Genomic DNA, 23,410 nt, shown 5'->3' with positions numbered 1-23,410 from the left:
ATGGGATAATATCTATGTATAGAAATAGATTTTTTTTATTTAAAAATGGACTAATTTTTAAAGAGTAATGGAATAAAAAAATACTCTTTTTTTATATGTTTTTGTTTCTTCCTTTTTTTTCTTTTTGGTGATTAACAAGGTATCTATCGGCAGATCAAGTGACTATTCCCCGTGCTGATTTGTAGGCATCTCAATGGGTGGGATAGCTGGTCCAAGGCAAGGATCGATCCCTTAATCATTTGGTTAAATGGTTAAAGATGAACGAGTCTCCTGCCACTCCTCCAAACCCCTTAAGTTTTCCCTTTTTTTTTTTTTCTTTAGTAGTACTATACTTAAAATTGCAAATTCAACTAATAGTAAGAGGGCTTAACCTAACTTAGACTTATTAATCCAGCACGTTTTAGTTATACTTGCAGTTTCTTTGTGAAAAAAGTGCTTTCTTCGACATAATTATGCTATTTTAATAGTCATTCATTTCAGGAGTGGAGATCCTGTAGTACGCGGCGTACAGCATAGCCCTGTGTACCCCACCACGGTCGACACCCAACGCGATAAGTCAAGATTTGTCTGATTTTAGCTGATCAATAAACTCAATCCTCAAAACATTGAAACGCACTATGATTATCACTTGCGATTATTAAATTAAATATAGAAAAATATAGTACTAGAGAAAAAAAAATGGTATAATTTTTTAAAATAGTATACTTTTTTAATGCATAATTAGTAAAAAAATGAATCTCAATTTATTAAAGAAAAAAATAATAATAGAAATAGTTTATATTTTTAAAGAATATAAGTAACTGTATTCAATTGCTAGCTAATTACCAATCCTAAATTGAGACCAATTTTCAACCGTTAGATTAGAAGATCTTGTGGTTAATATAATGCCAAGTGTAATATATTTTAAATTTAAATAATTATTAATTAAATTAAAAGCGTATTAATGTCAAATCCTATATGTAGTAATTATAACTAACTACTTCTCTCTCCTCAAAATCATCTCAAATCTTTAAATTTACGTAACTCTCTCAATTTATATTATTTTTTCGCAAAAAATATATCAAATTAAAGATAATTTAATAAGGATTACAACGAGATCTCAATTGCATATGTTCCGACGATGTTCAGGTGATGAAATTTGATAAATTATATTTCAATTTTCATACATGTTGATAAGCAGCTATTTTCAACAAATGCAACAAAAAATCTCAATATATTGTAGGCAAAATCTCAATATTATGCATGTCCAATCTCAATAAAAATGTGTTGATATTTTCTTGTTCTTGTGTTGATATTCTAATGTCATATTGTTGATATTTGTAATACACAATGTTGATATAAAAAAACACTCACGAAAATTATCATATGATAACATAATGACGATATTACCCTTTTGTTGATATTTTGTCTACTATTTATTGAGATTTTGTGAGCTTTAATCTCATCCACTCATTTTAAAATCCAAGTGTGAAGATTTAGTCTTGATTTTGAATTAGGGTGCTAAAAGCATTAGAATAGGATCCATAAGTAACTTATTAATTTAATATTATTCTTAAAATTAATTTGCTAGTTGCATCATGGGAAAGTATTAAGCTACTAATATTTTGGCTACTAACAGATACTAGTATAACAAATGGATTATGTCATACCATATAAAATTATGAATATTTTACTCCTCCATTCCATTATAGATAATGCGTTTTTTTTAGCATATTTAAATAAATAAATAAATTATTGGTAAAATAAATAAAGTGAAAAATTAAGTAAGAGAGATATAAATGAATAATGTAAAATAGATGAAAAAATTACAACTAGATTGTAATGAGACATACAGATTATACTACTATATCAAAATGCTGTCAATTATATATGATCCAGACTTTAACTTATTTCATTGTTACATCTCAATATTATTATATTCAAGAATCTTATACCACCTAAATACACTATATGTAGATTAAAAAAAAAAACAAGATTGTTACCTAATCACATGTGGCAATGCATATGACACGATATGGTATATAACTATAGATGATAAATTGATGATTGGCATTATAATATTATATAATCCATGTTAGCTAAAATAGATGTGGCTCAATGAGAGGCGGCCACTACTCATAATTTCATATAATTGCCTTTCGATTGATGATCAAACAAATTTTTTTCTTCTACAAACATGGCACATGAATAACATGACAGCAACATATGGGTTAGGATTGTAACTATTTAGAAATTTAACATATTGATTCCTAGCAAATAAATGTAGAATAAAATTATTGAGTGTTGTATCTCACCATTTCATATTTTTTATATGTAGAGTTTAATTTTAATACACCATTAACAACTGTAATTAAGACTCATTAATTACGATCAGATCCCATCAAAACCGTTAAAAAATACTAACAAATCATCTTTGACCGTTATTGTGCACCTAATCTCACTCGATTCATTACTCTTGCTAATTAAATTAATGAAAACTTAAATAATGGAGTAATTATATAATTTAGCAAGTATGATACTCCTTTATAAGAACCACTAAAACATGCTTATCTTTCCCCCCAAAATTAATGTGATTAAAGAAAACTTCTTATCTCTTAGTGGGGGACCTTGAAAAAGTGTGAAATCGTAAAAGCAACCAATGGAATTTATTTATTATGCTATAAAGGTAACAACTATTTAATCATCAAAACTAGTTTATACTTGCTAGCATGGCTAGATAAGACCAAATAAATTCGATGTGCGAGTAAATAGGGCAGACAATTTTTGACACGATAAGATAACATGATATAAATCGGTACGAAATTAATGGATTTGGATCAGAGCTTATCGTGTTCGTGTCCTTATCGGGTCGATCCATTAAGGACACGAAAATTTCGTATCGTTCGTGTCGTATTCGTGTCGGGTTCGTGTTATTCGTTAACAATGCGTGTTCGTGTCGTGTTCGTGTTATCCGTTAACACATAATATTTTAATATTATTATTCTTATTAACACATAATATTTTAATATTATTATTCTTATTATTTTCATTTTTCAATACTTATTTTCGTGTCATTAATAGGTTCGTGTCGTGTTGACCCGAAATGGTTCGTGTCGTGTTCGTGTCTCGAGGGTAGCGAGTCGTGTTCGTTTTCGTGTTTGAGGTTTTCTTAACGGGTCGTGTTCGTGTTTGTTGTTATCGTGTTCGTGTCGTTATCGTGTCAACACGATAACGACCCGACACGCACGATTTGCCACCCCTACTAGTAAAGAGTGAGATTTTAATATTCCCTCCGTTTCTTCATAGTTGAGGTGGAACTTTTCGGCACGGAGTTTTAGAAATGAATGTTGGATGTGTTAAATAAATAACTCAACTATGAAAAAACGGAGAGAGAATAAAGTATAAAGTGAAAAAAGTAGAGAGAGTAAAGTAAGAGAGAGGAAAAAGTTATCATATAAGAAAACGACTCAACTATGAAGAAACTTTTCGAAATAGTAAAATGACTCAACTATGAAAAAACGGAGGGAGTCCTAATATTGTGACATCGCAAAAAATATTCAAGAGTAGGTATTTATTCTTTTTACTAGGGGGATTGGGGCAATTGCACTATCATATACTTTCATTTAATTTATATCTACTCATATCATAAGGAAAATTAAATTAATACAACCGAATAATATTATCGAGATTAGCTGAACTGAAAAACTACTCGGTATTCTAGCAAAAGCAGCTATTCGAGATCGAATCGATTCATTGAATATTTGAATATATACATCCAGGGTTGTGTTAGTGTGCTAACTAATTTACAGTAATAACTAATAACTTTCAATATTGTGTGTTAAAATTATCAACACAAAAATATAATTATATCAATATAACATGTAAATTTAAAATGTCAACATAAAGACATAAGTTTATCAATATAAGAAGATTGATAAATTTATGTCTTTGTATTGATGTTTTTAACATACAAAATTGATATTAGTGATTAGTTATTCCTGTAACTTAGTTACTATTTGATCACACACCTATACATCCAACTCATATGCTCTCATTACCTCGTAAATATACAAATACTTATGTTTTATTACATCAATTATTTAATCTACACAGACATTTCAAGCTCTTACTTATCATTAATTTAGAGACAATTTATAATCATAAGAAATAAAAAAATTGAAAAAATCTACATATTTAAAATAAAAATTTAGTCCATGGAGTAGTAAAAGTTTGTATATTTAAATATAAAATTAAAACCTTTATTTTATACGTAACGTGTAATGAATGGTTTTGAGTGACCTAAAACAGTAATCACCACAGAATACCGATAGTTTCCTATTTCAATGGGAAAGTAAATAAAGATACCAAATTTTCGAGGAAATAACGCTTTAATAATTAATAAAAAAACTGAAGATGACATGAATCCAAAAGCAACTGTAGTGTGCAGTCTTTCATTTCATTTGTATATATATATATATATATATGAAGCTCTCTCAGAGAGAGAGTGGAAGAGAGATCTCAGATAATCAGACTAAGATTTCCTCATTTGCCATTAATCAAGAAACAGCTAAACAAGAGATAAAAAAAGAGAGAGAAGAAGAAAATCAGAGAAATTGGGCTCTTCATTTGTTTGTTATGAGAGAGAATAAGTGACTACACGAATGATATGATCTGCAGTGGCTTTATCTGCATTTCTTGCAGTGAGATTTGCTATGGGGAAGAGGGCTTCTCTCTGCTTTGCTGTTTCTCTCCTTGCTCTCTTGAACTCAAGCTTCGTGCTTTGCCACCCCAGAGATCCTTTCAAGTCCATCTTAGGTTGGTTTTTTATTCACCCCTTTGAGAATTTCACTGGGATTCTTGATTCTTTGCTTCATTTCTTGTTCTTGGTGATTTGATTAAATTGCCCGTTTTAGTTGAAAAAGATTGGATTTTGATAGGATTGTTTCTGTTATTCTTGCTGATTGTTCCCTTTTTGGGTAATCAGGTTTCTTGAAAAGGGGATGATGTAACAGATTTCTACTACTTGATTATGTAATTTAACTGTTGATTGTGATGCTACTGAATGAGCTTGTTGGTTTCTGGTTTTAGCCCTATTTAAAGATTTGATCTTTGTTTAGTATGAATCCAAGTTTTGGTTATGTGTGTAGGGGAAGAAAATATGGGGTCATGGAAGGATCAGATGTTGAGCTCTAATGGCGAAGCTCCGGGGCCGGCCAGTGATGTGAGCACGCTTGTGTTGGCAGCCAACAGGACGAAGAGGCCCGACATTCTTGCTAGGTTTCATAGATATAGAGGTGGATGGGATATTGCCAACAAACATTACTGGACTGTGAGTTCTTTCTCTGACTATTTGCTGAGTTTGTGTTGCTTGGATTTTATGTTGATGTTGATGTTGATGTCGATGATATGGTGAGATTCGTGTTATGACAATCTTTGCTTGAACTTGGTGTATGTTAATGAATTCCACATGATCTTGAAGTATGGTTAGATGTGATCTTGATAAACTTGAGACGATCATTGCTGCAAATGTCGAACCTAAAGTAACTGTCACTCTAAATAGTGTCGAACTGATATGCGTTTTGTGTCGAAATGTGAAGGTTTTTTGTTTGGTTTAACTTGTTTCTTGTCATCTAAATCTTTTATACGTTTTACGTTCGTTTGATGAGTATATTTGAGGATTTGAGTTTTAGTGTACCGTGTTTTTGATCATTGCTTCTTTAGTCCGTTGGATTTACAGGTGCTGCGGCCTTTAGTCTTGCTATTTTATGGTTCTTTTCTTTCGGTGTGGCTCTTCTGGTGCACTACTCGTGCGGATGGAAGATAAAAATCACAGGAAATGAAGCAAGCTGGTCACTCAGGATATGCCTTTTGCTTCTCATTCTCTTCACTTCTGCTGCAGCGTAATAGTCTCAACTCGCTCCTTCATTTGTTGATCAGCTTTCGATTTCCATTAGCTATCAATGTTTTTCTCTAACAACTTGGATAAAATGGTTGGTTCCTTGGCTCACTCGATCTACATTCTCTCTCACCAGCATTGGGTGCATTCTGCTTTCAGTGGGGCAAGTCGACTTTCATGGGGAAGCAATGGATACTCTGAATTACGTCGTGAATCAATCAGAGTTCACAGTAGACACGCTTAGAAACGTCACAGAATACTTATCACTAGCGAAAACCGTCAACGTGGCCCAGATTTTCCTTCCATCAGACATCGGGAATGACATTGATCAGTTAAATGTACAACTGAACTCTGCAGCAGACACATTGGAGCTGAAGACTAACGAAAACTCAAGCAAAATACGCATAGTCTTCAGCAAAGTGTATGTTTTCTCCTACAATAGTAACAAATTTTGCTGCATTTGCATACTTGAGTACTGATTCGCCTTTTGATTTCGTAGGAAGTCTGCACTGATCACCATTGCTGCAGTGATGCTCGTCGTATCACTTTTAGGCCTCGGTATGTATTGGTGGAACCGAACATTTTTGTGCGACTTCTTGCCTTCATAATCTTGCTAACCTCAAAATTCGTGTGTTGCAGCGTTGTCTATCTTCGGCCATCAGCATGTGATACATATGTGAGCCTCGTATCTTCTTCTTGTTCTTCGTCTTCTTCTTCATTCTGCAGTTGATGATCATTTTGTTACAACTATAATTGTGCAGATTCATTATCAGTGGATGGCTACTTGTTGCTGTTACATTCATCCTTTGCGGGGTTTTCATTATTCTCGATAAGTAAGAACGAACACTTATCTCGTTTTCCTCTCTTCGTTGCATAGCTACCATCGCCCTAAATCTGCTTCTATGCTCTTCAGCGCGATTGCTGACACGTGTTTGGCAATGGGAGAGTGGGTCGAGAATCCTCACGCAGAAACAGCCCTCAGCAACATCTTGCCTTGCGTCGACCAGAGGACTACGAATCAAACCCTTTACAAGAGCAAGCAAGTTATCAATGATATCTCAAATATGGTTAATGGCTTCGTGGGCTCGGTTGCCAACTCGAACCCTCCTCCCCAGGCTGGTTCGAGTTACTACAACCAATCCGGCCCGGTCATACCGCCTCTCTGCTACCCCTACGACGCCCAGCTGCAGGAACGGATATGTTCGGACGGGGAACTCTCCATGGAAAATGCTTCCACGGTAATTATTATCCCGAGTCACGATTTTCGGGAAATCTAAGATTTTTCGTCGGTTTTCAAAAGAGGATCAGTAATGGTTCCCCTACTACAGGTCATTTAATTACACTGCTTTTCTATGTTTGTAGGTGTGGCAGACTTATACGTGCAACGTATCCTCGTTCGGCCTCTGCACCAGCGTCGGGAGGCTGACTCCGGCCATGTACACGGAGCTATTGACCGCATTGAACGTGAGCTACGCCCTCGAGCATTATGCTCCGGTGCTGCTGAATCTCCAAAATTGCAACTTCGTGCGGGACACCTTCCGCAACATTACCTCGAGCTACTGCCCCCCTCTCGACCGCTACCTCCGCGTCGTGAACGCCGGGCTAGGGCTGATCTCGGTCGGCGTGATGCTCAGCCTCGCCCTGTGGATACTCTATGCGAACCGCCCCCAAAGGGTGGAGGTGTTTGCAAAGCTCTCTTCGCGGATACGCCGCGGCTGTGGAAGCGGGGATGGCGTACTTTCCGCCGGAGCGACGCCGCGGCATGGAGCTTAGGGTTGGGATCTGTAGAAACTAGTCTTGTTTTAGGCCGAATTTGGAATGGGGCGAAGCACCATTTCAGGTTACGTGCTGATAGATGTTGTATCACTCTCACTATCATATCATATCTTATTAGTTCAAGCAAATCATTATTCTCCATCCATTTCATAAAAATAAATTAATATACTCTATTCATTTCATAAAAATAGACACTTTTATAATAATATGAGTTTTAATAGTACTTCACAATTGGGAAAGGAGGAATGATACGAGAATGAGATCCAATTGAAAAAAATGTTTAAGTGGCATATTTCGTTTACAAATAATTGAATTATACCAAAGTTCGTGGTTTCAAGAATCATAAAACACATTTCATAAAAATAGACACTTTTATAATAATATGAGTTTTAATAGTACTTCACAATTGGGAAAGGAGGAATGATACGAGAATGAGATCCAATTGAAAAAAATGTTTAAGTGGCATATTTCGTTTACAAATAATTGAATTATACCAAAGTTCGTGGTTTCAAGAATCAATCTGAAAAACCTGATTACGCTGTGGAATTGAATGCCACGAACTTCGATTCCGTGCTCAGTGAAACCCCCGCTACTCATGCTATTGTGGAATTTTTCGCTCACTGGTTCGTTTGCTCAATTCGTTTTATTTTCTACAAGTTTCGGTCTTCCTTTTCATCTATTTAAATTTCGCCGAAATATGATTTTTGAAGTGTGTCGATTTTCTGTTGGTTTATATTGGAGTTGACTGTTAAAGCGGATGATTGCGAGATGTGATTTGTGGAGGGAAATAAATTTATTTTTGAAGTGGCACTACACTGAACTGAAAGAGTTTTGAAGGTTTATGTGGAGATAAAAATGTTAGTTTTCCAGCTAAATAGTTCATGACAAGGTTGGATCACATGAATTAATGATTATAAATACAACTAAGAAACCAGGGAATGCCGGATTCATGGATATAGCTAGAAATTCTGCCATCATATGCTTAACATACCTGAAAAGATTCAATTTGCTTTCCTTGGATTTACATTATACTCCCTCCGTCCTCAACAATAGACAAACTTGTTAATGACAAGGGTTTTAATGTGCAATTAGTAAAGTAAGAAAAAGGAGAAAAGGTAGTGGAAATAGTGTTAGTCGATTGTGGGGTCCACATTATTAGTGGTGTGTAGTTGGTTAAAAACTTTCCATATTTAGACTTGGTCTAATTTTGGGGGACGGTCCAAAATGGTAAAGCTAGTCTATTGTTTGAGGACGAAGGTAGTAATAACTATGCATACGAAACTGTTTTAGGAATTTGGGTTTTGCTCAGTTATCAGTAGGAAGTAAGCTTAGTTCGCAGTTGATAGAATGCTATTTTTGTATGGATTACGGGGTCGTCTCATTTATAGTGCTTCCAGGTGATCTAATGCTTCCTGTGATAATTAAGTTCCAGTTATTCTGAAAACTCTATTTCCAAGCTGCTACTAAATTAAGAAAACAGTACTGGCAGTTTTTCAGAAAGTATTTTAGTATGGAAAGTGGAGTTTATGCCTCATTTAATGTAATATATTCTCCTAGTTTCTTGAAAAGCCTGTTTACAAGTTGCGAAAGAGGCATTTAAAAGTTTAGTATGGAAGTCTAGTTTTTGCTGTATTTGTCTGATGGAGCTTGTAATATTCATCAATGTGTTAAGTTTGTAAGAAAGAAAAACACATATGGCTGCCGTCCTTGTTCTTCTATTTGTGAAGCTCTGCTTTACAGAGAATAATGGTTGCCAAAATTTGAATTCATGAAATCAGAAATTCCTACGGTGAATAATAAAGAAGGATGGTGTGTTTATTTTGTTGCTTTGAACACATGTATCTGCTGATGGTGTGTACGATACAAGTTTATGTAGATGTTCATTTAAATCACAGACATTGGGAATAAGAGTTGCATAAGTTTACACTCATAATGTACTTACTACCTATCTATTTTGCAGGTGCCCAGCTTGTAGAAATTACAAGGTATGTTGGGTTTTGAATTTATTGTTCTTTCGAATGCCAATAGTGGTTGGTGACATTTAGAATTTGTGCAGCCCCAGTATGAGAAGGTTGCAAAGATTTTTAATGGAGCAGATGCTGCCCATCCAGGAATCATATTGATGACCAGAGTAGATTGTGCCCTAAAGGTTCTAATGCGATGCTTCTCTATGTTTTTGTGAAATTAAGGGCGCTAATGTTTTTGAAACAGATGAGGGATAAAGATAGGTTTAACTTGTGATTTTGTTTGGTTGATAACATTCATGTTGAGCAGATATTTGTCATTATATGTTCTTGATTGTTCTCCAACTTACTTGCTTGGCAGTACAGATAAACACTAATCTTTGTGATAAGTTCTCTGTTGGGCACTACCCTACACTTCTGTGGGGGCCACCTTCTAAGTTTGTGCATGGAAGTTTTGACCCAAACCAAGGAAAAGGTGAAATTCTCTCTATTGATGACGGGCGAACAGCTGAGCGCCTGCTAAATTGGATTAATAAGCAATTGAGCAGGTACAAAACCTATCTTCATGTTGGCAAGTAACTTCGTTGAATCAAGTTGTACCCATGAATTTTTTAATGCGAGTACTGGTGTCTGAACCTTTGGAGCCTAAATTGGTGGGGTAGTTAAACAATCCAGAATCTGATTCCTTTTCACTGCTATAAGACTTGTATGAACTTTCCTGTACTTGACAATAAGTGATTTTATTTGAGCCTAATATATGTTTGGATCTTTATTTTTACATTTACAGCTCATATCTCTTGGATGACCAGAAATTTGAGAATGATCAACTTCAGAAAAATTCTTCCGATATTGGACAGGTGCTTTTACAACCCCTCCTAAATGCTTAACTAAATTGATAAAAATTATTCTCCAACTTTTTGTTTGTTTTTGACTTACTCTTATGTTTCTTTGGAGAGATTGCACAAGCTATTTATGATATTGAGGAGGCAACATCCACTGCTTTTGACATCATATTAGACCATAAAGTGAGCGCATATGGCGTGCATTTATTATTTTATCATATTATTTTTGCTTTTTACTGCTAGTATTTAACAAAAATGATCTATTAGATGATCAAATCAGAGACTCAATTTGCGCTTGTGAAGTTCCTCCAACTTTTGGTGGTCCATCACCCATCTAGAAGGTCAGCATCTATTCGTTTGTTTTCGTATGCTTTTGTTGATGACGTGCTTCTGTTTTTAACATGGTTTTGGATATTCTTGTTAGATGTCGGAAGGGAACTGCAGAAATACTTGTTGATTTTGATAACATTTCAGTCGACAAGAAAGAAACAGAAAGTATTTTTGGGGTGGGAGAACCCAGGCATTATGACATTTGTGGAAAAGGTGTACCTCGTGGGTACTGGGTAGGTTTTGTTTAAACTTAATAATTTGTTTTTCATTAGCTATTATGGTAATTATCTGGCCTTAAAGCTGACCATAGATTTTCAACATTTTCACCCCTGCTTTAAAGTGATGATGGCATAATTTTTTTAAAGCTGACCATAGATTTTTAATATGCATATGAAGGATGGCATATTATGAGATATTAGTACAGAACTCTGTTTAGTTCTCTGTAAAACATAAAATTCCTTGTCATCTTTTCATGTGATATCCACATTTAGTAATTTTCTGAATATGGCAATTTTTTCTCTGTAGATGTTTTGTCGGGGAAGCACGAATGAGACCAGAGGTTTTAGGTATGCACATTTGTCATCTATTTCTATTGTGTATACAGCAAATTGTATATCCATGTATTTAAGATCCCAATAGTGGTACCGGTATTTCTACATTATTTGATGACTGGAGATGGTGACAAATCTATCGTTTCAACTGCTAAATATGACCGGAAGAGAGATTAATAAGCTGCAACACATCGAGCAACTGGATGTTAACTACATTCTTTAATTTATTGGGCCATATTTGGTCAAAAAAGTTAAAATCTTTAATCCACTTTTTATACAGCATCATACGTATGATAATATACAAATTCTTTGTTTTTTGTTGCAGTTGTGGTTTGTGGGTTCAGCATCGAACGTATGATAATATACAAATTCTTTGTTTTTTGTTGCAGTTGTGGTTTGTGGGTTCTGTTGCATTCACTCTCTGTAAGAGTTGATGATGGAGAAAGCGAGTTGGCATTCTCTACCATTTGTGATTTCATACATAATTTCTTCGTCTGTGAGGAGTGTAGGCAACATTTTTACAGCATGTGTTCAAGGTAATCTAATGTGCTTACCTTACAATCAATTTTCTTCTTTTAAAATGTCAGCTAAACGAAAGTATCAAATCTGTAGTGTTTCTAGCCCTTTCAAGAAGTCCCGTGATTTCGCCCTCTGGCTATGGAGCGCACACAACAAAGTTAACGAGCGACTCATGAAGGAAGAACCCTCTCTTGGAACCAATGATCCTGAATTTCCAAAAATCGTATGGCCTCCAAGACAGCTCTGCCCGTCTTGCTATGCGATTACAACTGGAAAAGACAGCAATGAAATCGAGTGGGATCACGACAAGGTGTACACGTTTTTGAAGGACTATTATGGGAAGGAACTTGTAACTTTGTACAAGAAAAAGGAACTTCTTGCACAGAGGCGGTCAGCTTGGTTGACAGCCGAGGATTTGACAGCTTTGACCTCAGCGAACGCCCTTGTTGTTCCTCTCGGAGCTGCACTGGCCATCGCTGTCGCCAGCTGTGCATTCGGAGCACTCGCCTGTTACTGGCGCCAACATCAGAAGAGCCGGAAGTATAAACACCCACGCTCTTTAAAGAATAGTACTACTACATAACTATGGGGAGTTTGTTGTTCTCACCTATTCTTTTACACAACTGTTTCAGGCCGCCAAGAAAAAGCTGGAACTGATACACCTAACTGAGTCTATACATCGATGAGAAAAAGCTGGAACTGATACACCGATGGGAAACAGATACAGTTTATACATGATTATCGAGGCGCCCCGATGAAGAGAGAGAGCTTGCCTTTCTTCCCAGGCTGTGGAGTGTACAGATTTTGCTTTTATGGATAAAGAGATTTGTAGGGAAAGATTACATACTGCCTTTATGTTTAAGCGTTATTGCAAAGAATGTTTCATTGTTTATGTAATAGTGTATACTATTGTGGTAGTTATTGATGTTTCAGACAATTTTTGTAACAATTTTCATTTGCGTGACATATATGTTTCGAAAATAGAAATCAATACTCCATTCGTGCTACTCAAATTTATTTAATTTTAAACATCAATTTATTAAATCTATGCCAAAAAATGCATCAACTAACATTATTCTTTTTTCATTTAATTTTAATCATCAATTTTATTAAATCTATGCCAAAAAATTGTATCAAATAGTATGGACAAATAACGTGTAAAATATTACTAATAAAATACTCCATCCGTTTGGTAGTAGATAATAACAAAGACAAAATAATATTTTTGTATGATAAGAAATGTGTAAATTCGATTGGAAAAGAGAAATTATATTTGATGACAATATTTTTTTAATAGCTATTAATATTAATTTATGTAATTTGACAAGCAAGATGACATAATAATATTTTTATACCAGCAACAATATTAATCCAACTACCAAAATAAACCAACCTCATCCAAAACCGAAACAACCTCATCCAAAACACTCAAAATTACAGACACATTTTTTTTCAAACACATTTCCATCGAATCAAATCGGGAATTCCGCATATTCCATCTTTGGATTCCTCCGCCAAGAGATATCGGTTGCATCTGCAAATTCACACCAGTTTCTCTTAAAGCAGCTAGTATATCTTCAATTTCTGGCGTTTTCGTCGAATCAGGTGTGCTTCTGCTTCCTTCTGTTTAATTTGTTGGATTCAGCTTAGCTGATATTTGATCTGTATATATTTGTAGATCTGCTTGAATTACAACTTATTTTAGGCGATTTTCCTTCAATCTCATTTGAGTCCGTTGAATTTGTCCGGTTAGGAGCTGTTTCATTTGCCTGTGTTACTTTTGGCTGAGAATTTGACTCGAGTTCTACATTTCCGCGCCGTAATATAGTTTAGGGGAAAATGAATTTGCTTCCTAACACGAGAAATGATAAGATTTGAGCTATTGGATAATCAATCAGACACATTGGTTGCTAAATTAGTTTGGTATTTGATGTTAATGAGAAGTTTAAATTGATACTGTAGCGATTCAAATGTCACTTTGCTTATATTTTAGGATAATCAACTGGTTTTTATGCTATATTATCTCTGTGCAGACATTGAGATTGTGATTGAAGCCTGGATTTTGATCGAAATACATCATGAAGTACATGGAATACACTCCTCTTGACAAGTATGCTTTTAATTTTGTATTGAAATATTTTTCCCATGTCTGTTTGTGACACACAAAGTTGGTTCCATCAGTGAATTTGTCAGCTAATCAGTTTGAATTTTTTGCTTCCAGAATTAATGATTTCTTGAGTCATGTAACTCTTGGACAACGAACAATTGAAGGATGCTTGGAAGCTTACTCATGTAAGTGTGATAAGTGATAACCAATATGAGAGTAAACACTAAGTTCTGTTGGTGGTAAAGATAATGTGAGATTTCTTGGATGTTTTATTTCTAGGCAAACATACCGGAACAGATAAGAAGCTCTCTCTCAGCTTGGAGAATGAGGCGAGTGCAATTTATGTAGTTGAATATAGTTTTAGTTGTTAAATTTTTCCTTCACGGATCTTTTCCTATTTTCTTCTCGGTAATGTCTGATTTATACTAGTTCTGACAAATTATCTTTTACTATCTGATACGTTTGTTCTCTGCAATGATGGCTTTGTGTCTCTATTTCATATCTTGCAAACTTTAGTCTTTACTCATTATTCAGTAGCCTATTCAACCTGAATCGTATGTCTTATCTCACAACATTCTGAAATCGACTGGTCTTAATAATAACACCTCGTTATTTTTCAAATCCAGATTCTTGATCATCTTGGAAAGTCTTTGGACACCGACTCTTCTTCACCTGATGAATATCTTCTTAGTAGATCTAGGTTGGCAAATCAATCTCAAAAGCCTGTTGGTTTTTATTTATTTTATGTAGTTGACTCACACCTTGTGAACCTGGCAGCCGGAAGACATTGATTTATCTTCTTCTTATTCTTCATCATATGTATCCTGACTTCGCTTTCAGGTAACTCTGTATCTTACGCTTGATAATATTTTTGTTATTGCTGTGTGATCAACAAGGAGGATTATGGGTAATGCCACTGTCAGCTTTCTTTGCGACGTGGCATCCCGCTATATAATCCTTCTTAACGGCTTTGGGAGTGTTGTCAGAAGGTTTGACAGACAGTTTAAATTACTGTTGCTCATAAGGAGCTGAGAGTTCAAGTCTCTCCATTTCCCAACACTAATTGTCAGTTATATGTTACCCGATCGCCTCTTAGTTTGCATCATCCAAATCTGATCTGTTCCGCTTCAAAATATGTGTTTTGGTATTTATTTTTTATGCTACAATCTGCAAAAATTTTGGTTCAACAGTGCAGCCAGAGTTCACGAATTTTTCACTGAAGAAAGCTGGGACAGTTTTAAGCAGATATTTGATGTTTACATGCTCGAAGCTTCAAAGGTATCTCCACAAAATCTGTGAATAATCACACATTGTAGTGATGTGTTCACAACCTCCAAAAAATGATTATCTCAAAACATACATGCATTTATAATGTTGTATGGTGTGCCTATAATTCTGTGCATCCAATATCACCCATCAAAAACTGAATTTTGGTCAAATCTACTGAGAGTATTATTTCGTCTGTGATAGCTAGCTCTTGGTTGTTACTTTATACATCTGGCACGAGAACCACCCCATTGTAACCTATAATAATATCGTGAGACTGAGAAGCACGTTCCTGAGATTGTTAGATAGTTTAAAACACCATCCAAAGTATATCAACTGCTGGATAAATCTTAGACTTGCTATGTTGAAATTGTAGTTTGATACTCTCAAGACCATCTCTCCGTCTTGATGATTTAGCTGGGCAATTTATGTGTTAGCAAATTCAGTTTGTCAATTTCGTTTGAAGGATTGTATTTCCACATGGAACTCTCGATTAAATGGTTAATTGATCGGTTTAACTGTGGACTCCTCCCTAGCAAGTCATGGATTCAAAGCTCCTCAATTTTTTGGGTTTTCTTTGCTTCTCTTGTAATACCACGTGTATGCTCAGTTTCGAGTCCACGATCTATGTAGGAGTGGTCTGAGGAGAACGAAGGAGATTCATTGCTTGCGACCTTACACAAGGCTTTAGATGAGGTATCCTCAACCGTACCAACGAAAAACCCAAATAATACAACTTGCCAAGGATAAGAGCTTCAAAATCGAGCAACTCATCTACGTTATTGTTGTTTCAGGTCGTAAAAGTGTCAGAATGTGAAATCTACAGCTACAACCCCGATTCTGATGCAGATCCATTCCTGGAGAAAGGAGCCATGTAAGCCTTACTACATCTAAAATAACAGCTCCTTTTTCTTCAGTCGATGTGTAACTTTTTTCCATCTTTCAACCTTGTACCTTCCAGATGGTCATACCATTTCTTCTTCTACAATAGAAAGCTCAAGCGTGTTGTAAGCTTTCGTTTCAGCTGTTTAAGGTAATTTATTCATCCATCCATCACTCAGCAGAACTATTATGTTATACAGCCCACCCAGCCTAATCAACCGGTATCCTTGGCAGCTCCTTGGTTAGTGAAGGCTTTCATCTTGATGAGCCGATTCTAGAGGAAGACGGAGAAATATTTGATGACATGGACATATGATGAAGCAATCTCTATAATCATGTTGACTGTATAAATCTTGGAAAAAATCTTGTATCAAAATCAAAACTGTTGATGTGTATGTAGGCTGGGCAGTATGTAGGGTGTGTATTCTTTTGTTTCTAGTAGTGCTTTACGCCGTTTCTCATATGTGAATACCGGTTGCACTGTAAGAGGATGCAGATGCCCCACTGCTTCCTGTATCTTGTTTGTAACTTGCAGATTGTTGCTTGTTGTCATATAAATCCCAATATATGCCCTTTTGTTGTTGCTTAATGTGCATTTTGCTAAATTTTGATACAATGTAGTACTTGTTAATTACCCATGATCAGAAACAAACAATTAAAGTATTTGGCAAATGCATACTGATTACAAAACATAACTACACACTCTTAAATGTTTAAAACAGGATATGTTGTTATGGAAACTTATTCAAAGCAAAGCTGTTGAAGAAAGGGTCCTTCAGCTATACTTTTGCATATTGTTCACTCACCAAGCAATGGATACTCGGGCGAAAACGGGGTGATGGAAGAGAAGCTGATAGACTCAGCAACCTCTAGAGAAAGAGAATGAAACTCTCTGCTGACACCATCTCTATCTTTAACATGTGAGCATTCTTCCACCTTTTTTAATCCTTCCAATTCCATTGAAACTTCCTTCATTGTTGGCCTTCTCTTCCCATTCAAATGCAGGCATCTTCTAGCAAGCTGAGCTACAGCCATGATTTCATCCTTCTTGCCTTCTCTGAGGACCCTTGCGTCAAGAATTTCGAACAATGTGTTTCCCTCCATTGAAAGCAAGAAATGTGTGGCTAAACTCCTTCCTGCTTCAGCTCTGATGGATGATATTGCTTTCTCACCAGTCAAAAGCTCAACCATAACCACGCCAAAACTGTAGACGTCACTCTTTTCTGTGAACTGATTTGTCTGGAAATACTCTGGATCCAAGTAGCCGAAGGTGCCTACAACCCGGGTGGTGAAGTGAGTCTGATCAGGAGCTACTGACCTTGATGTACCAAAATCCGCCACCTTAGCGCGGTATTTGTCGTCCAATAGTATGTTTGTTGACTTGATATCACGGTGATAGATAGGTGAATACGCTGAAGAGTGCAAGTAAGCAAGTGCACCCGCTACTTCTCTTGCGATTGTCGTTCTCATTTCCCATGTCAAAGGGAATTCCTCACTTGGCTCATGAATGTGTTGGAAAAGGGTCCCATTTGGGATGAACTCGTAGACGAGAAGAGGAACTTCTGTCTCCAGACAACATCCTAGTAGCTTAACCACATTCCTGTGGTTAATTTGTGACAGTATAACCATTTCATTAATGAAGACTTGAAGGTCTCCTTCCTCTACCTCCTGCGATTTCTTGACTGCCACAATCTTACCATCCTTCAACATTCCTTTGTAGACCGTGCCTTGTCCACCACGACCAAGTATGCGGTTCTCGTTGAAGTGATCAGTAGCCAGTGTCAACTCTTTGGAGCTATACAGCTTAACGTTGTTAAGGCCGTTATCAGTTGCAGAAAGCTGTTGTTCCAGCAGAAGCCCCCCATTTCGCTTGAAAAACTTGTGTCTCCGGTTGGCCTTGATTCTTTTCCTGATGGCTTTTGTCGACCTCCAGGCTACGAGGAGTAGAATCAGAGCGCCGAGACTACTGCCAATGCTGATGAACACTGTTCTCAGATGTGCTCTATATTTTGCCTTTTCATCAACACATTCAAAATACCCTCTTACATTGTTGCAAGACAATGTTTCACAGGGATTCTGTGTTGCATTATCGCATTCGTTTATATCAATGCATTGCTCTGGTAGATACGGGTTACCTTCATACCCGCGAGGGCAAGAGCAGTATTTGGTCGACGATGCATAATCATATCCATTAAAATATCCGTCATAATAAACGGAATGCAGTTCCTCGTAATAGTATGAAAAAAGATAATTATCAGACGATGATTTGCAGTATGAACGAGAAGGATACACGCGGCATTCATCATCAAGATGTCTGCGCCAACAAGCCTGAGTACCTGATTCCGCGTACCTACGGCCAACATCATCAGGAACTGTGAGGCAATAATCATCAGAATATGTGCAAATTCTGTCAGTATAGCCTTTGAGTTCACCAAATTCCCATTCAAGTACTAAAGGAGTAAATCCGAATCCTCGTTCCAACGCTTTGAACCTTTCGTAATCATTTGTTAACCATGTCTTCTCAACTGGCTGGACATATCCACAAGAGCTACCATTGTTGCTAGATTGACTTGTACTGTAATTGTACTTGAGCTCCTTGAGTCGAGGTGGAAGTGTTGTTTGGCAGCAGTTAATGCCATCGCAGCTAGTTTCTTCCGAATTGGCAGCACACAAGGATGTACATCCTCCTCTAACAGTCGTCCCGTTAACTTGCAACAAGATTGAATTATTGCAGCCTGACACCGCCAACGTGTTGTAGCTTGCTGAGATTGTGAAAGGACTTCCCTTGAGGGATACAAGGAGATGCCCGGTGCTCATATCAGTAGAGCAATTCATAGGTGGCGACAGCGGCTGCTTCACTACTACCGTACCTCTGATGGAAATGTTAAGAACTTCCATGTTGATGCTGCTCAAGAATGGTGTTGTGGAATTCCGGCAAATAACAGCGAAGGAGGAATTTGCACTGCAGTTGGAACCGATCCCGAATGGAAAGGGAACGATGACATTTCCACACTTTTCTTGACAATTAGGCATCGACAAAGATGTTGTCGATGACATTGTTAAAGTTATGCCACAACTTAGCAAAGATAGCACATGGACTATTATGAATGACTTCATTCTTCCTTCCTATTTCTTGTACAACAAAAATGTCAGTCGAGAATAGTTCATAAAAATGCAATCTTATGGAGTATGATTGGAGATGATCTACAAAAGGGACTAGAAATATATGAATATTGATCAATCTCTATTTAGATCAAATGCTTAGCAAGATGAAAATATATGGAAAATCAACCTCATATCCTCAAAAGGAAACAAACAAATTTAGTTCAGCAGTCCAAGTTGAAGTCAACTGTTGACATGTTAACAGTATCAAGTTTTTAAGAACATTAGATATCTTATTTTTCACCCCAAAAATGACATAAAAAATAGATCTGCACAAGCAGAGAGAGAGAGAGAGAGAGAGAGAGAGATTGAAGTAAATTATGGAATATGATCATATAATTGAAAACATCAAGTGCAAAGTCTTAATTATAAAAAAGAATGTTTTCACAAACCTGGTTAATTCTTGTGCAGTTGTGCCAATCTGGGTAAGCTCTAATTTGAAAATGATTGAGATATGTACATCCATCTACTAAGAGGGAATCAATTTTGTTTAGTAGCCAAGAATGCTAGTGCAGAACTACTAGTAATTTGTCTTGATATAATATTAGTACTATTCATTTTAGTTGTTTTTTGTTCTTTCCTAGTAATTGGTGATGGGGAGTTGTCGGCTGTCCTACTTTGACAAAAAAAGTATTCTCGATTTTTCTAGAAAAAGAAAATTCATAGACGCCGAAGACGATTTTTCATGCACCATATAACACCATACAAAAAAAAAAAAAAAAACTTTTATAACAATCTAAGATTACTTGATTAAATATGTATGGTTTTGAACAAGTAGATTTGTTTCCCTATAAATTTGTCATAATTGAATATTTTGTTTCTTGCTCATAAGCTTGGCTTTTAACTTTTAGAGTAATTAAGTAAAGTATGCTTGTAGGATAAACTCATCAAATACTTATTCTCTAAACATTTCACCAACAAACAATCAAAGCATGTAAAACATCCACACTGAATACATAACATAATATTTGGAACAATCTAAGGTTAATAGTACAAACTATTGAATAACAAAACAGAAAATGTTGTTAGAAAAAACTTATTCCAAGCAAAGTCCTATTCCTTATGGTTCACTCACCAAGCAATGGATACTCGGGTGAAAACGGAGTGATGGAAGAGAAGCTGATACACTCAGGAAGCTCAATAGAAAGACAATGGAACTCTCTGCTGCCACCCTCTCTTTCTTCAACATAAGAGCATTCTTCCACCTTTCTGATTGCTTCCAACTCTGCTGCAACTTCCTTCATTGTTGGCCTTCTCTTCCCATTCAAATTTAGACATCTTCTAGCAAGCTGAGCTACAGCCATGATTTCATCCCTCTTGCCTTCTTTGAGGACCCTTGCATCGAGTATCTCAAACAACACGTTTTCCTCCATCGAGTGCAAGAAATGTGAGGCTAAACCCCATCCTTCCACAGCTCTAGTTGCTGTCACGGCTTTCTCTCCAGTTAAAAGCTCAACCATAACCACGCCAAAGCTATAGACGTCGCTCTTTTCAGTGAACTGACTAGACTGAAAATATTCCGGATCTAAGTAGCCAAAGGTGCCTAGAACTCGGGTGGTGCAGTGAGTCTGATCAAGAGATACCGACCTTGATGTACCAAAATCTGAGACTTTGGCGCGATATTTCTCATCCAAGAGTATGTTTTTCGACTTGATATCACGGTGATAAATAGGCGCAGATGCAGCAGAGTGCAAGTAATCAAGTGAACCTGCTACTTCTCTTGCAATTCTCATTCTCATTTCCCATGTCAACGGGAATTCCTCACTCGGCTCATGAATGTGTTGGTACAGGGTTCCGTTCGGGATGAACTCATACACGAGAAGAGGAACTTCAGTCTCCAGACAACACCCTAGTAACTTAACCACATTCCTATGGTTCACTTGTGACAGTATAACCACTTCATTTATGAAGACTTCAAGGTCACCTTCCTCTAACTTCTGTGATTTCTTGACTGCCACAATCTTACCATCCTTCAACATTCCTTTGTAGACAGTGCCTTGCCCACCACGGCCAAGTATGCGGTTTGGATTATAGTGATCAGTAGCCAGTGTCAACTCTTTGGAACTATACAACCTTGTCTTGTCAAGGCCATTATCAGTTGCAGAAAGTTGCTGTTCCAGCAACAGCCCCCCGTTTCGTTTGAAAATCTTGCGTCTTCGGTTTGCCTTGATTCTTCTTTTGATGGATTTTGCTGTTCTCAATGCCACGAGGAGGAGAACCAGAGCTCCAAGACCACTACCAACGCTGATGAACGCTTTTTTCAGACGAGCTTTATACTTGGCATTTTGATCAATGCATTCATAATCCCCCCTTACATTGTTACATGAATATGGTTCTTCACAGTGATTGAGTGTTGCATTACTGCATTCGTCTATATCACTGCACTCCTCTGGTAGATACGGGTTACCTTCAAACCCGTGAGGACAAGAGCAATATTTGGTTGAAGATTCATAACCATCTTCATGATAATAGACTGAATAGAATTCCCCATAATCTCTGTTAAATGAATATAGATAAGAAATATCTGTTGATTTGCAGTCATAATCAGAAGGATAAAAGCTGCATTCATCGCGAAGATGTGTGAGCCAACAATCACGAGTATCACCTATTGCATATCTGCGGCCAAATTCATCAGGATGCGAGAGGCAATGATCATCAGAATATGTGCAAATTCTGTTAGTATAACCTTTGAGTTCACCAAATTCCCACTCAAGTACCAAAGGAGCAAATCCGATTCCTCGAGCTAATGCTTTGAAGCTTTTGTAATGATTTGTTATCCATGTTTTCTCAACTGGGAGAACAAATCCACAAGAGCTATTATCATTGCTAGCTTCATTTGTTTTGTACTTGTACTCGAGCTCCTTGAGTCGTGGTGGAAGTGTTGTTTGGCAGCAGTTAACGCCGTTGCAGCTAGTTTCTGTGGTGTTGGCATCACACATGGATGTGCATCCTCCTATAGTAGTCGTCTCGTTAGCTTGCAACCAGACCGAATTATTGCAGCCTGACACAGCCAACGTGTTGAAGCGTGCAGAGATTGTAAACGGACTTCCTTTGAGAGAAATTGGAAGACGAGCTGTTGTCAGTCTAGTAGAGCAATCCATAGGTGGTGGCATTGGCTGCTTTACTATGATTGTACCTCTGATGGAAATATTAAGAACTTCCATGTTGATGCTACTCAAGAATGGTGTTGTGGAATTCCGGCAGACGATAGTGAAGGAGGAATTCTCACTACACTTGGAACCAATCCCAAATGGAAAGGGAATGGGGACATCTCCACACGTAGGATCACAATTAATCCTCGACATAGATACTGGCGACGACATAGTTAAACTTAAGGCAAAGCTTAACAAGGATAACACAAGGACTGTTATGGATGACTTCATTCTTCCTTCCTTTTTCTGGTAGAACAAAAAATTCATTCAAAATAAATGCTATAAAAGTTCATAGAATATTAATGCTCAACATGCTAATGATTGGAGATAATCTACCAAACGGGGACTAAATATATGAAGTATATTGATCAAACTATAAAGAGAATACATCCAATGGCAAGCAAGATGAACACTTAAAAATCATGAAGGAAAAATGAAGCACCATGTAACAAGAATCTTGAAGTCAGGCTAATATTGACATATCTATCTATATCAAAAATATCCCCATATTCTCAAAAGGAAGCATGCAAATAAATATGTTTCAATAAACTCACATTTTGAGCTAATTTTGCTTGGGATTTAAGAACCCTAGAAATATAAAACTAGTTGATCTTCCATCATATCTATTTATCCTAAAAAGTAACAGAAAAAAATTGTACAGTTTATCCTGGAATGTATGCATATTCTTAATTACTAAGTAATTAACAAGAGGAATTGAAGGTTTTTAGTTACCTGGCTTATTCTTGTGCTGTAAGGATACTCTGGATAAGCTCTAAGTGAGAATGATTAGATACAAACATCCATTAACTAAGTTAATTCTGCTTGTGCAGGAACTACTTTCATTATATCTTGAGATAAGATTATTTATTTCTCTCAGTACTTTTTTTTGTGTTCTTTCCTGGTAATTGGTGATGGGCTGTCCTACTTTGACACAAAAATATTTATTTAGGGACATGCATTTCACAAGACCACCTTTTATCATTT

The 23,410-nt window shown here is 36.6% G+C and overlaps 4 protein-coding genes across 5 annotated transcripts; 3 read left to right on the top strand and 1 right to left on the bottom strand.

Moving 5' to 3' along the window:
• Nucleotides 1-4,466: 4,466 nt before the first annotated feature.
• Nucleotides 4,467-7,792, top strand: LOC125210479. The gene is made up of 9 exons (XM_048110030.1): nucleotides 4,467-4,794; nucleotides 5,127-5,308; nucleotides 5,701-5,879; nucleotides 6,012-6,296; nucleotides 6,375-6,433; nucleotides 6,515-6,551; nucleotides 6,637-6,708; nucleotides 6,789-7,113; nucleotides 7,238-7,792. The coding sequence occupies exons 1-9, from the start codon at nucleotides 4,692-4,694 to the stop codon at nucleotides 7,646-7,648; spliced, it is 1,653 nt and encodes a 550-aa protein (XP_047965987.1). The 5' UTR covers nucleotides 4,467-4,691; the 3' UTR covers nucleotides 7,649-7,792.
• Nucleotides 7,694-12,864, top strand: LOC125210069 (sulfhydryl oxidase 2-like). The gene is made up of 13 exons (XM_048109650.1): nucleotides 7,694-7,715; nucleotides 8,151-8,274; nucleotides 9,612-9,636; nucleotides 9,708-9,800; nucleotides 9,982-10,163; nucleotides 10,403-10,472; nucleotides 10,572-10,640; nucleotides 10,725-10,798; nucleotides 10,882-11,020; nucleotides 11,313-11,353; nucleotides 11,728-11,874; nucleotides 11,951-12,397; nucleotides 12,490-12,864. The coding sequence occupies exons 1-13, from the start codon at nucleotides 7,694-7,696 to the stop codon at nucleotides 12,512-12,514; spliced, it is 1,458 nt and encodes a 485-aa protein (XP_047965607.1). The 3' UTR covers nucleotides 12,515-12,864.
• Nucleotides 12,865-13,249: 385 nt separating this feature from the next.
• On the top strand, nucleotides 13,250-16,701 carry LOC125212619 (repressor of RNA polymerase III transcription MAF1 homolog). 2 transcript variants are annotated; one of them, XM_048112831.1, is made up of 11 exons: nucleotides 13,250-13,462; nucleotides 13,891-13,967; nucleotides 14,079-14,149; nucleotides 14,244-14,293; nucleotides 14,591-14,664; nucleotides 14,742-14,804; nucleotides 15,155-15,242; nucleotides 15,864-15,926; nucleotides 16,025-16,104; nucleotides 16,192-16,237; nucleotides 16,313-16,701. In XM_048112831.1, exons 2-11 carry the CDS (start codon nucleotides 13,936-13,938, stop codon nucleotides 16,388-16,390), a joined length of 645 nt encoding a protein of 214 aa, XP_047968788.1. In that variant the 5' UTR covers nucleotides 13,250-13,462; nucleotides 13,891-13,935; the 3' UTR covers nucleotides 16,391-16,701. The 2 variants fall into 2 exon arrangements, with proteins under 2 accessions (XP_047968788.1, XP_047968787.1); XM_048112830.1 differs by having other exon boundaries at nucleotides 13,253-13,462; nucleotides 16,192-16,263; nucleotides 16,347-16,701.
• A 55-nt stretch (nucleotides 16,702-16,756) lies between these two features.
• On the bottom strand, nucleotides 16,757-23,243 carry LOC125210068. Its single transcript, XM_048109649.1, has 5 exons — nucleotides 23,159-23,243; nucleotides 20,350-22,672; nucleotides 20,198-20,271; nucleotides 19,667-19,780; nucleotides 16,757-19,238 (listed from the first exon to the last, which is right to left on the bottom strand). Exons 2-5 carry the CDS (start codon nucleotides 22,655-22,657, stop codon nucleotides 16,911-16,913), a joined length of 4,824 nt encoding a protein of 1,607 aa, XP_047965606.1. The 5' UTR covers nucleotides 22,658-22,672; nucleotides 23,159-23,243; the 3' UTR covers nucleotides 16,757-16,910.
• Between the last annotated feature and the right edge of the window lie 167 nt (nucleotides 23,244-23,410).

This window comes from Salvia hispanica, chromosome 3, assembly GCF_023119035.1.
Source record: "Salvia hispanica cultivar TCC Black 2014 chromosome 3, UniMelb_Shisp_WGS_1.0, whole genome shotgun sequence".
Lineage (NCBI taxonomy): Eukaryota > Viridiplantae > Streptophyta > Magnoliopsida > Lamiales > Lamiaceae > Salvia > Salvia hispanica.
This window is presented reverse-complemented; position numbering and strand designations above follow the sequence as displayed.

Excerpts from the sequence above, each read along its gene's own strand:
- LOC125210479 (XM_048110030.1), top strand. The coding sequence starts at position 4,692 with ATGGGGAAGAGGGCTTCTCTCTGCTTTGCTGTTTCTCTCCTTGCTCTC. Across the intron at positions 5,309-5,700 it reads CCAACAAACATTACTGGACT|TCCGTTGGATTTACAGGTGC; the intron begins GTGAGTTCTTTC and ends TTGCTTCTTTAG. Across the intron at positions 6,434-6,514 it reads CGTATCACTTTTAGGCCTCG|CGTTGTCTATCTTCGGCCAT; the intron begins GTATGTATTGGT and ends CGTGTGTTGCAG.
- LOC125210069 (XM_048109650.1), top strand. The coding sequence starts at position 7,694 with ATGGGGCGAAGCACCATTTCAG. Across the intron at positions 10,641-10,724 it reads ACATCATATTAGACCATAAA|ATGATCAAATCAGAGACTCA; the intron begins GTGAGCGCATAT and ends ATGATCTATTAG. Across the intron at positions 12,398-12,489 it reads CAACATCAGAAGAGCCGGAA|GCCGCCAAGAAAAAGCTGGA; the intron begins GTATAAACACCC and ends CAACTGTTTCAG.
- LOC125212619 (XM_048112830.1), top strand. The coding sequence starts at position 13,936 with ATGAAGTACATGGAATACACTCCTCTTGACAA. Across the intron at positions 13,968-14,078 it reads GAATACACTCCTCTTGACAA|AATTAATGATTTCTTGAGTC; the intron begins GTATGCTTTTAA and ends TTTTGCTTCCAG. Across the intron at positions 16,105-16,191 it reads TTCCTGGAGAAAGGAGCCAT|ATGGTCATACCATTTCTTCT; the intron begins GTAAGCCTTACT and ends TGTACCTTCCAG.
- LOC125210068 (XM_048109649.1), bottom strand. The coding sequence starts at position 22,657 with ATGAAGTCATCCATAACAGTCCTTGTGTTATCCTTGTTAAGCTTTGCC. Across the intron at positions 20,272-20,349 it reads ACCCGAGTATCCATTGCTTG|TTTGTACTATTAACCTTAGA; the intron begins GTGAGTGAACCA and ends GTTATTCAATAG. Across the intron at positions 19,781-20,197 it reads ATGTTTTACATGCTTTGATT|CATTCTTGGCTACTAAACAA; the intron begins GTTTGTTGGTGA and ends GTTCTGCACTAG.